Genomic DNA, 12945 nt, shown 5'->3' with positions numbered 1-12945 from the left:
CCTGGGCACACTGCTGGCTCATGTTCAGGCGGGTATCAATCAGTACCCCCAGATCCCTCTCTGTCTGGCTGCTCTCCAGCCACTCCGACCCTAGCCTGTATCTCTGCATGGGGTTGTTGTGGCCAAAGTGCAGCACCCTGCACTTGGAGCTATTGAACCCCATCCCCTTGGACTCTGCCCATCTGTGCAGGTGGTCAAGGTCCCTCTTCAGAGCCTTTCTGCCCTCCAACCCAGCCACATCTGCCCCCAGCTTGGTGTCATATGACATATTTTCAGTCATGGAACCTATGTATTTTGGTGTGGTTGTAGACTTACCATGAGTGGCCAGCTTCCCTCATGAAAAGTCTCTGTAATGGGTTGTAGAAATGTTCATTGACAATTATTCCTTGGGTGAGATATTTAGACTTTGAAATGCCTCATTGTATTACTACAACATTTGCGACAAGATGCGTAGAAAATGTTACACATATTGTCTGACCAAGCAAGCCTACAACAGTAGCAGCATTTTCTGAGTAGCCAGAAGATATCTGAAGCCTAACGTGAATTCTCCTACTGGCTTTACTTAGCATTCAGAAAGCCAAATGGAAAATGATCATTCTGCTTCATAGCAGGATTTCCAGTCATTGAAGTATATCTTTGTTCTCACTTGGAATGAAAATGAAACATTTCAAAGTTCTCTGAAAAACAGGCATTATAAAAAGTGTTTGGAACACTGGGAAAAAAAAAAAAAGGGAGAGGGGGGAGAGGAGGGGTAGAGAAGTGTTTTGATCTTTCCTAAGCAAAAGGAAAAATTGTGCTAGAAAAAGTCCTAGAAGCTTTGGACATATTGGCTGAGTACAGTAGTGCCTCTGTGATGGCATTCTCAGGCTTCCTAATCCAGATGGTTTTCTGTGCATGCAATTTCTAGGACAGCAGGCTCCTTCAGACACTGCCACGAGTTCATTCAGTGTCAAGAGTTCCTCATGAGACCTAGGAACCCTAGTTTTTTACCCAGGTAAATCTCACAGACTAGAGACAAGAGCCATCTGACTTAGCTTGCTTTAAACTGGTTCCTTGGCTTGCCTGCAGTCAGTGGAGTGGAGTAGGTGACCCCATAAGAATTTAATGGTGTTCACTGACACTTTGATGGTTCCCCAGTAAGAGTCAGGTTTGTCTCACACAACAGTTAAATTGACATTTTTCACAGTTTGGTTCAAGTTTTTCATCTCCACCATTACTGGTATAATCTGGAGGTCTCTTCCAACCTGTTTGATTCTATAATTCTATGATTCCATCCTTTGCCCCTTCCAAATTCACAGAATCACAGGCTGGGAGAGACCCCAATGATCATCCAGTTCAACTTTTGACCCAGCACTGAAGGGTCAACACTAAGCAACGTCCTTAAGTACCAGGTCCATACACTGCTTGAATGTCCCCAGGGATGGTTATTCCACCATTGCCTTGGGCAGACCATTCCAATTTTTGATAAACCTTTCAGTGAAGAAGTATTTCCTAGCATCCAAGGTAAGCCTCAACTGGTGCAGCTTGTTACCATTTCCTCTAGTCCTAGCACTTGCCACCAAGGAGAAGAGGATGACCTATCTCTTCTGGTAGTGTAGAGAGCAGTGAGGTCTCCTCTCAGCCTCCTCCTCTTCAGACAGAGCAACCTCAGCTTCCTCAGGTGTTCCTTGTAGGCCATGTGCTCCAGGCTCTTCACTAGCCTCATTGCCCTTCTCTGGACATGTTCCAGCACCTCAATGGCCTTCCTACAGTGAGGGGCCTGGAACTGAGCTCAGTACTCAAGATGTGGCCTCACCAGTGCTGAGTACAGGTGGATGATCACCTCCCTGTTCCTGCTGGCCACAGTGTTTCTAATGCAAGCCAGGATACCATTGGCTTACTTGGCCACCTGGGCACACTGCTGATTCATGTTCATCTGACTATCAACCAGTAGCCCCAGGTTCCTCTCCAAATTGCATCTTTTCAACCTCACATCCCCAAGTCTGTAGCTTACCACAGTGCTGTTGTGACATAGGTGAAAGACCTGGCACTTGGCCTTGTTAAACTTCATACAGTTAGTGTTGATCAATCTGTCTAACTTGTCCAGGCAAAGCTTTCCTACCCTCTAGCAGATCAACACAGCCACCTAGCTTGGTGCCACCTGCAAACTTACTGAGGGTGCACTCAATCCCCTCATCCAGATCATTGATAATGATATTAAAGAGGACAGGCCCCAGTACTGAACCCTGGCAGACACCACTAGTAACTGGACACCAGAGAAGTTTAACTTCATTCACCACCACTCTTTGGACCTGGCCATTCAGAAGTTCTTTATTCAGTGAAGAGTGCACTTATCCAACCCTTGCACCATGAGTTTCTGAAGGAGAATGCTGTGGGAGACTGTGTTGAAGGCTTTACTAAAGTCCAGGTAGACAATGTCCATGGCTCTTCACTCATTCACTATGCTCATCACTCTTCCTTCCTTCCTAACTCCAAATTCAGATCCCAAATTCTGAATTCAGAGTTCCTTCATTCCTTTCTTTCTTTCAAATTCCTTCCTTACAAATTCCTTCTGAATTCCTTCTAGTTTCCAAATCCTGAATTCCAAATTCTGAATTCCTACCTCCTGAATTCCGTTCTTCCCTCCTTCTCAATTCATTCCATCTGAATTTCTTCTAGTCTTTCCTTCAAAATTCCTTCCTTCAGAATTCCTCCCTTCCTTTTTTTTCCTTCCATGTTGTAAATGTGCACCTGGTACAGCTGAGACAAAAGATCTCAAAGCAGGGATGAAATCCATGATTGACCTGCACCACTGCCATTTGCTCTCTGCAGTAACATTATGCCAGTTTCACTCCAACTACAGATCTGACCTCTCCAGGGGGGGGCTTTTTTAGAAGAAAATTAAAGAAATGGAATGAATATTCCTAAACTTCATTAAAAATGCACAAAATAGCAAACAAAGACCCCTTGCTGCAATTTTGGAAAAAAATATTCTTACATTGTCTATGCAAATAATGGAGAGATCCAGAAAAGCAACTGAAATTTTAACAAGGCTTTGTGGTTTGCAAGCTGATGGCATATGCTAAGAGCATTGCCTTTGGACTTCAGTTGCCACTGCTGGCTCACTGTACTGCCACAGAGGAGATTTTTAAAGGCCAGCACCATTTAAATAAGCCAAGGAGAAGCAGCAGCTTGTCTGCTGAGGGTATAAGAAAATAATTGAAATATTGCCTACTTTTTGGGCTACTCAAATCAGAATGTGTAAAAACATCTCTTGCATCTGCATTGGCTTTCTTAAAGCACCAAAATGGACTTAAGTAGTCAGTAAATTGTGTTAACAGTCTAACCCATCATGGAATGATCCTATGGTGAAGAAAATTTCTGCAAGTGGTTTAAAACAAGAGATTACAGCAAAAAAAAAAATGTTCTTTCAATCAGTAGGGTACCCTGAATTAGAAAGATGTTGCTGAAAATAGTTTAACTTCCCACTCATAGCTAGCAAGAGAAAAATACCTTTTCATACTCATCAAAACCTCTTTTTTTGGTCCCCAAAAACCTGCTGAATGTGTTGCAAGAAGCACAGACAGCCTAGTCATTTTGAAGATACACAAGAGCAGACTAGGAGGAAGCAGAGGGATTAAAATCTGCCCTCAGAAATGTAACAATTCTCTACTGGCAGGTGACAGGATCCCACCTAAAATGTAAAGATTAAATTCATCCTCTTAAGTAGCAACTTTAAAGTTCCCCACAGGATGTGACTGGGAAGAAGCAGAGGAGTATGTCTCCATGCAAGAAATTAATATAACCCAAGTTTTGCCCCTGTTGAGTAGCAGGTCTCTGCAAAAACTACAAAGTCAAGTTTGGGCTGAACAGTGACACTAGAAAATGAGTATCATTCATTTGCCTTTAGGCTGCAAATCAACTTGCCAAACCCTTTAAGATTCCCTGGTGCCAAGAAAGTTCAGAATGTGTTTGTACATGAAATGCATATTTTGAGAGAATGCAGACAGAATAGTCCTGGAAATTGGTGCACCCACAAAGCTGACATCTCCAAAGAGAAACTGAGAGGAACTCATGTACAAGGGTGGTCCTGAGAATTTGCTTCAGGTGCTAAATGATAATTTAAGCAGATAACACTCCAGGGTGCTATTTCTATCATTTTATACTGCTTGCTATTAGCCATGGATCTTTCTGTGGAAGAAAGTTTTGCAAACGTTTCTTAAGTGCTTTTCAGAGGAGGAAGAGTAACCAGTCTTTTTACACAGCACCCTGGGAGGTGCTTCACTTTCTGAATTACCAAAAAATTTCTTCGGGGGGGAGGGTGACAGCTGTCGTGTCGTCAGTTTTGTCCATGTAATTACTGCTTCCAGAGCTCACCCACTCTGATTTTGTGTCCTTCTCACCCACAGGTGGAAGCACGCCTCCTGGCATAACTGCACCAGCTGTGCCTAGCATCCCATCTCCAATTGGGGTGAATGGTTTCACTGGCCTCCCACCACAGGCTAATGGGCAACCTGCTGCAGAAGCCGTGTTTGCTAATGGCATCCACCCTTACCCAGGTAAGCCAGACCAGCACTGTGCTCACAGTCTGCTCTCTCAGTTTTAGGGAGATTGCTCACATCCACAGGCTTTGTCTAGCACAAGGCACCTCAGAAGGGTTTTACCTAACACTATCAGGACTCACACTAGCATTGGTGTGGTTAAGTTTTACCCAGATACAGTTACTATACACTTAAATCTGAGTAACAGATATCAAGGGCATGCTGGAGTGGAAAACTGGATTTTTTTTTTTATGCTGAAGAATTAAGTTGTTATCTGCAGGTAATGTCTCTGATTAATACAATCACAGTATCCAGCAAAGAATCATAGGATAGCATCGTAAAACGTTTTAAGTTAAAAGGAATCTTAAAGGTCATCTTATTCCAATCCCTCTACCAAGGCAAGGACACCTACTTGGCAGGGTTGCTCAAAGGTCTGTCCAGCCTAATCTTGAACACTCCCAGGGAGTGGGATCCCACAACATATCTAGGCAATCTGTTCCACTGTCTCACTACTCTCACAGGGAAGAATTTATTCTCTTCAGTTTAAAATATAATACATCTTATCACTATATTCCCTGATAGATCCCTTCACATTTTTTTTTTTCTTTAAGTCCTCTTTAATTAATAGAAGGCTGCTATTAAGGCTTCCTGGAGCTTTCTGCAGGACAAACATCACCAACACTCTCAGCCACCTGTCCTAGGGAAGGTGTTCCAACTCTCTGATCATCTCCGCGGCCCTCCTCTGGACTCAATCCAACAAGTCCACCTCCTTCTTATTCTGGGGGACCAAAGGTTGAACATAGTATTCCAACTGGAGTCTCATCAGAGCAAAGAAAGAAGAGAGAATCACCACCCTCAGCCTTCTGGCCACATTTCTCTTGTTGCAGCCCAGGATGTATTCAGTAATCTATCCACCAATACCCTCAAGTCCTTCCCTGTAGGGCTACTCTCAATCCACTCATCACCCAGTCTGTATTTGTTCTTGGGATTGCCTGACCCAAGTGCAGGACCTTGCACTTGGCCTTGCTGAACTTTGTGTAGTTTGCATAGGCCCACTTCTCAAGACTGTCAAGCTTCCCTTTCTCTCCAATGTGTTAAACACAACACACATCTTGGTGTCATCAGCAGGCTTGCTGAGGGTGTACTCCATTCACTGCCCACTTCACCAACAAAGATGTTAAGTAACTCCAGTTCCAGTACCAACATGTGAAGAATATTTTGATTTAGATAAAAATTGTACTGCCAGATCTCCCAGTGGTACTCCCAAGGGTCTTGGTCTGGCTGGCCTTGAAAGAGGCCACTGTTTCTATGTCCTGCTCAGATTCCCTTGCAGCCACATGACTCTAGGAGGGGGAGTCCACATGACTGCTGACCCAAACTGCTGCATGTAGATAATATGTGTAGGCATCAGCTGTTGGTCAAAGCCCACTGTATCCAAATCTTGCTGCCTTACCAGGCCTAGAAGCTGAATATCCTTCAGTATAGCCACATAACAGGCTCTGTTTTACCCTTTTGTGGAGCATCACCAGAAAGGTGCTGCTGGTATTCAGATTGTCTCAAAAGATACCAGCACAGAGGGACTGATTTTGTAAGCCCTGGCAATCAGAAGTGAATGTAGGAGGTGAAAAGATACTTATATCTATACCTCTATGCCTATATCTACAAACATCTGGACAATCGGAGGCTGTAATTACCAAGAATTCATGACTTTCCAAGTCCTTAATGTGAACCCACTTTTTTTTCAGCATCCTCTAATTTTGTGATAGCCCTCTCCTCCAAGCGCTAGTTGATGTTGCAGATGATGTTCATTATAATTGATGATGTTCATTATAGTTGTTGTAGACATACCAGTAGTTACAACTGTAACAATAAAAAATTATAGAGATGTTACTAATTGATCCTAGGCACCAGCTGTCAAAGAAATGTTTTACCCCAGGATATTCATAAATTGATCTAGTCCCTTAGGATATCAAACACAAAGTTGGATGCTGCAGCCCAAAATCTTACAAAAACCTTAAGAAAAAAAAATTATTTTGATCTCAGATAGTCCGGAAAACTCAGAAAATTCAACGTCAGAGATATTTTTCCTTGGACTGCAAGGAAAAATATTGAATAATCATAGAATCATAGACCCAGGTTGGAAGAGACCTCCAAGATCATCTAGTCCAACCTATCACCCAGCCCTAGCCAGTCAACTAGACCATGGCACTAAGTGCCTCAGACAGGCTTTGCTTGAACACCTCCAGGGATGGTGACCCCACCACCTCCCTGGGCAGCCCATTCCAATGCCAATCACTCTCTCTGGGAAGAACTTCCTCCTAACATCCAGCCTATACTTTCCTCAGCACAACTTGAGACTGTGTCCTCTTGTTCTATTGCTGGTTGCCTGGGAGAAGAGGCCACCCCCACCTGGCTACAACCTCCCTTCAGGTAGTTATAGACAGCAATGAGGTCACCCCTGAGCCTCCTCTTCTCCAGACTAAGCCACCCCAGCTCCCTCAGCCTCTCCTCATGGGGTTTGTGTTCCAGGACCCTCACCAGCCTTGTCACCCTTCTCTGGACACCTTCCAGCACCTCAACATCCGTCTTGAATTGAGGGTCCCAGAACTGGACCCAGCACTCAAGGTGTGGCCTGACCAGTGATGAGTACAGGGGCAGAATAACCTCCCTTGTCCTACTGGCCACACTGTACCTGATGCTGGCCAGGATGCCATTGGCTCTCTTAGCCACCTGGGCACACTGCTGCCTCATCTTCAGCTACTATCTATCAGTACTCTCAGGTCCCTTTCCTCCTGGCTGTTCTCCAGCCACTCAGTCCCCAGCCTGTAGCGCTGCCTGGAGTTGTTGTGTCCAAAGTGCAGAACTCTGCACTTGGCCTTGTTCAGTCTCATCCCCTTGGCCTCTGCCCACCCATCCAGCCTGTCCAGGTCCCTCTGCAGGGCTCTCCTACCTTCCAACAGATCCACACCTGCTCCTAGCTTGGTGTCATCTGCAAACTTACTGATGCTGGACTCAATGCCCTCGTCCAGATCAACAATAAAGATATTGAACAGGACTGGGCCCAGCACTGATCCTTGGGGAACACCACTAGTGACAGCTGCCTACTGGATGTGGCACCATTCACCACCACTCTCTGGGCTCAGCCTTCCAGCCAGTTCCTGACCCAGCACAGAGTGAATCTGTCCAAGCCATGACATGCCAGCTTGGCTAGGAGCTTGTTGTGGGAGAAAGTGTCAAAGGCTTTGCTGAAGTCCAGGTAGACTACATCCACAGCCTGCCCCACATTCACCAGGCAGGGAACCTGATCATAAAAGGAAATCAGATTGGTGAGACAGGACCTGCCCTTTCTAAACCCATGTTGGCTGGGCCTGATCCCTTGGCCATCCTGCAGGTGCTTTGCAATGGCACTCAAGATGACCTGTTCCATGACCTTGCCTGGCACTGAGGTCAGGCTGACAGCTCTGTAGTTTTCCAGCTCCTCCTTTCAACCCTTCTTGTGGGTGGGTATCACATTGGCAGATTCCAGTCTTTGGGGACCTCTCCAGTGAGCCAAGACTGTTGATAAATGATGGAGAGTGGCTTGGCCAGCTCAGCTGCCAGCTCTCTCAGCACCCTAGGATGGATCCCATCTTGTCCCATGGACTTGTGCGGATCCAAGTGGTTCAGCAGGTCCCTTACTGCTTCCTCATGGATTACAGGGGGATTATACTGGACCCTGATTCCATCTGCCACTTCAGGAGTCCAGTTGTCCTGGAGACAACTTGTCCCACTATTGATTGGCCATCCATTCAACTATCCATCTATCTAAGTATCTACCTGTTTGCCAGTCTATCATATCTGTGCTTATCATCCATTTCTATATCTGTATTCTCTTCTGGTTTATCTAGCTCCTTTTAGCTAATTTTCCATGATCCCTTACTGCATATATCAGAGAAAGCATTACCTTTCTAGATGAATCTTAGCTTTTGATACTATCTCCAGCTACCCCCATTAAAGAAAAAAATCTTTTAGGTATTTCATCTATGATTATATAAAAGTCAGTGGCCTTTATCTGATTCTTTCTGAGTTTGAAGAGACTTACTCAACCATCAATTCACAGTACGTCCCTACACAAACACCAGCTGAAAGGTGGCAGTCATCCTTGCTTCACTTCACTGCAGGCAGCAAGGCTCCTTTTTGCTGTTAAATCTGACATCCAAATAGACTGCTTTGTGTAAAATTTGGATTTATCTTAGCAAGTCTTCAACAATATATTGGTTTTTCTCAGTGCTCAGCTTCCCCATAACTTAATGACATCTTAAGTTATAGCAAAGGTGTAAAGGGAACAGTAGCAGACCAAACTCTCACCTCTTATTCTACTTCTACCTGTCTCGACTAGCAATGAAACCCTGAAAGCAAGCCCCTTTGTGGCAATTTGGGTGTAGGACACATCATGTCTTTGCTCTGTCTTACTCTCTTCTTTCTTAGGAGCATTTATACATTTGCCAAAACATTACTGCTTGCCACAGGCTTTATTGATGCCTGGAGCTTAGCAGCATTAAACAAAACAAAAAAAATATATTTAGACATTTATATGGGTTATGAGAATATCCACAACTGTATTAGACTGGATAAAAATGTAGAAAGGACACAAGCATTCATGCTTTGTTACATAATCTGTCCACTAATTGCTTAGGGTTAAAAAGAAATTTTCATCGCTGGGCAACTTATTCCATCATGGTTCACTGTGGGATTTTTGACATTTTCCTCAGTAACATTTGTTAGTGTCCCTACTCTGTGTTTCTGCACATCTGTATTTCTGCATGTCTGTGTTTCTAAATTCAACAACAGATATAAAATATCAGAGCTGAGCATGAAATCACACAAATATTATAGAGAAGAGAAGAACATGCTGGCTCCTAAACAAAGTCAGCATCTTCTAAACACCTTTCCTTTATGGTATGTCTCATTCTCAAAGTGGATAAGAGTGCTGCAGCACTATACATAATCATAGTATTGGTATGATTATGACTTGTTATATATAGTTTAAAGCCAGATTTTTGCTCTCAGATACTCTTTCATACTCAAAAAAAAATAACCCTCAAATGTGGTCTCACACCATTATATCCTGTTGTAGAATGTTCTTTGTTGCCTGAAAATAGCTAAACAAGACAATGAAAATCTGTAGAGGTATGACATCCACACCATTTAGACAGAAATAAATCTCATTAATTGTGCAGTTTGACTAAATGTCCACCTTTGTGTCTAGCTATAATATTTTTGAGGCTCCAGAACACCACAGCCTTTGCACTGTAAAAACAGGTCCATATCATGTAATCTGTCTTTCCCTGTGCTCTTTCCTTTTATCTGTATCATAGACAAAGACATTATTATTCAGATATATCAGGCCACTAAACCATTTATTGCCTCTGGTCAAAGGCAAGAGAAGGTCGAGCACCTCCATTTGGCAGGTGTCTGATCACAGCCCCAGTCCCTTCAGGACTTACCTTTTCTTTTTGTGGCTCTGGCCAGGCAATGGGTCCATGCAATAGGACTGGGAAGCCATTCCTTGCAGGTAGACTCTTTGCAAGGCACGCTCTCACATTCTCTAAGCTCATTTGGGACATAATGCCTCACAGTGCACTTTTCAGCATGAACATCATGACAAGAGAGTAAATATTTCCCCTTCTACTATTTTGAGCCCCTTTAGATCTGACCTTTTTGTGTATTAATGCATGCCCTTTAGTCTTTCAGCTTGCATAGCTATTGAAAGTGGCAATATGTCACAACATATCGTGAGGACAAAGAGTATAATTTGTTGTGCCATAATCTTGTGAATCACTTTGCAGCAGTGTAAGAGTACCATTTCCACACTGGCCATAGTAAGAGAGATTGTATCTTCTGCCAGAACTTCTTGGAGACAGAGATGAGTGCTTCTCTTTTAACACTGAGTGATGCACAATAAAAATTAAGACCATCTGCATTGCTTTGTGCAGAGTCTTATAGCATTTCCATTCATCTCTCTGATAACAAGACCTGTCTTACAGGTTTACCTTGTGAGGAATTGGACAAAATACTCTCTTCAAAAATAAAGCTTCATTAGGAATAGAACAAGAGGGAGAGGACGAGAATACTGGGATGATAAAGAGAAGTAAAAAAGGAAGGAGAAGAGATTAGCTGTTAAGAATCAACAAAATGAGGGAAATAGAAGTATACACAGAGCAGAAACCTCAGAAGAGAGTGAGGATTGCTCTGTGGTCTTCCACCCAGAGATGTGCCCAGGAAGAGCCAGAAAATCCCCTCCTAACATCCAACAGTTCTCAGGCAAAGTCATTCCTCCTGTATCAAGGGATGTCCAGCTTTCCTACAGCTAGCAAATGGATCCAGTGGTATGACAGCTTTGTGAAGTATATCCTAGTATTTAGACTAAGCCTTCCCTGGTGCAGCTTGTTACCATTTTCTCTAGTCCTCTCATTTGTCATCAAGGAGAAGAGGCTGTTCCCTCCTCACTCCAGCCTCCCTTCAGATAATTGTAGAGAGTGAAATAATCTCCCCACAGCCTTCATTTATCCAGGCTGAACAACCCCACCTCCCTCAGACACTCCTTGTAGGTCATGTGTTCCAGGCCCTTCACCAGCCTCATTGCCCTTGTCTGGACATGTTCCACCACCTCAATAGCTTTCCTATAGTGAAGGACCCCAAACTGAACATAGCACTTGAAGTGTGGCTTCATCAGTGCTGAGTAGAGGGGGATGGTCACCTCCCCTGCTGGCCACAGTGGTTTTGATATAAGATGTTTCATTTATTATGTCAAGTACACAGCAGATCTGTTTTTGGCTATCCACCACTGCCAGTCTAGCTTCATCTCTCCTGTGTACTAACATAGAAGAGGGCACCCCACTGCCCTTTGGTTACACTGTTTGTACATCTGGACTAGCAAGAGAGCAAGGTCCCCTTCACAATTTCTTTGGGGACAAGCCCTCTTGAGTGAGGAGTAGCTAGCAGTATGAATGGGCAGTCAAGCCTCTCTGCCCACAGGTTTCCCAGCCACTGCTAAGACTGACAGTAAAGGTGTCACCCACAGGTGAATTCCTGTTCTGTAGGAATTCTTCTATTAAGAACTGAACTGAGACCATGAGTGCATTTTCATTGTCTCAACAAAATGCCACCAGACAGTAACCAGTTTCACCCACTGTGAGGAGAGACAGGATTTGAAATCGACCTCCAATTATTATTACCTCAGCTAATTTTCTATGGGAGGAGTTAGTGGCATCCTAATATGACAGCCTTATCTATTAGCTTGTCAATTAGCTAGCAGCATTCTTGATGGACAGGCTGCTGCTCTGGACCAGTCAGTCCTGGATCAGTCCTAACCACAACAGATGCCATGCAGTGGTACAGGGTAAGAGCAGGGATTAACTTTTTCAGGCAGAGAGTGAGACTGGCTTCCTCACATGCTCATCATGATATTTCATTCCTGAAAGATGTCAAACAAGAAGAGTTCAGAGAGGAAGTGAATCAGCAGAACAGAAAACAAGTGACCTGTGTGTATCTATAGGAGGTTCAAGATGAAAACCAGACCCCACAGCATTCAGTTCAGACACACACCATGCCCTAAAAATGTACTTGGCTCAGCATCCTTGAGGCTGTGTTACTTATTATGAGAAATCTTTGGCTGCATTGCATTTGTCTACCATAAATCTCTGGGTAAGAGTTTTTCCATTCATATTGTGTATCAGCAGTTCTGAAACTGCAATGGTGAGCACCTAAAACATCATTATGACTAGGAAGCATTTTTTGGACCCATTTGTAACAATCTGCCACGTGCCATAAACCACAGTTTACTGGTAAAATAAATAAGTGAAGGAATGCACTCATTAAAAATATAATAATAAGTTGCCATCTTCAATTGTAATCTAAGTTACTTTAATGATGCCTCCAATGATCATGCTGCAGCCAAAATGAATGTGGTTGTTTAAGGCAGTTGTGGAACTCTTTCCAGAGCCAAAGTATTTTCACCTATGAATTGGAAGGTTTATATACACACTGGGCTCTGTGCTGTCATTTTCAGAGACAGTCATAAGTTAAAACCTCGTGTTTTATTTTTAAATGTGACTTTATGCTCCCCCAAAATATGAAACTAGAGTGACTTAACAGTTTTTAAAACCTAACTCTGACTTATGTGTTTATGGCCGTAGGCAAGGGGAGGAAATTCTGCCCTAACTCTGATGCTGCACTAGTTTGTCACCTTGGCCAGCCACCTCCAGCTCTGTATTTTTGTGTCATCTGTGTCTTTCTTGCTTTGTCCACTGTAAGGTCTTCATTGCCAGGCACAGCACCTAACAAATTTTTACACAGCACTCATCTCAGCAGTACAGTGATTAGGGATACAACTTGGAGGTAGGACTCTTAAGAAAATAATAAAGACAATTATGATTTCCAGGGA

The 12945-nt window shown here is 43.6% G+C and overlaps 1 protein-coding gene across 11 annotated transcripts in view; it reads left to right on the top strand.

Annotated features, from left to right (window-relative positions):
• CELF4 (CUGBP Elav-like family member 4) overlaps positions 1-12945 on the top strand; it is an 869014-nt gene that overhangs the window by 784301 nt on the left and 71768 nt on the right. For all 11 annotated transcript variants that reach the window (XR_010301405.1, XR_010301404.1, XM_064140834.1 and 8 more), the window contains exon 8: positions 4389-4538. Coding sequence is in view for 9 of the 11 variants with exons in the window: in XM_064140834.1 (XP_063996904.1) it covers positions 4389-4538 (150 nt within the window). In the remaining 2 variants the exon portion in view is untranslated. The remainder of the gene's footprint in view (positions 1-4388; positions 4539-12945) is intronic.

The sequence above is a fragment of the Pogoniulus pusillus genome, chromosome Z (genome assembly GCF_015220805.1).
Source record: "Pogoniulus pusillus isolate bPogPus1 chromosome Z, bPogPus1.pri, whole genome shotgun sequence".
NCBI classification, from domain to species: domain Eukaryota; kingdom Metazoa; phylum Chordata; class Aves; order Piciformes; family Lybiidae; genus Pogoniulus; species Pogoniulus pusillus.
The sequence above is the reverse complement of the archived record's forward strand: the minus strand, read 5'-3'. Positions and strand labels throughout refer to the sequence as shown.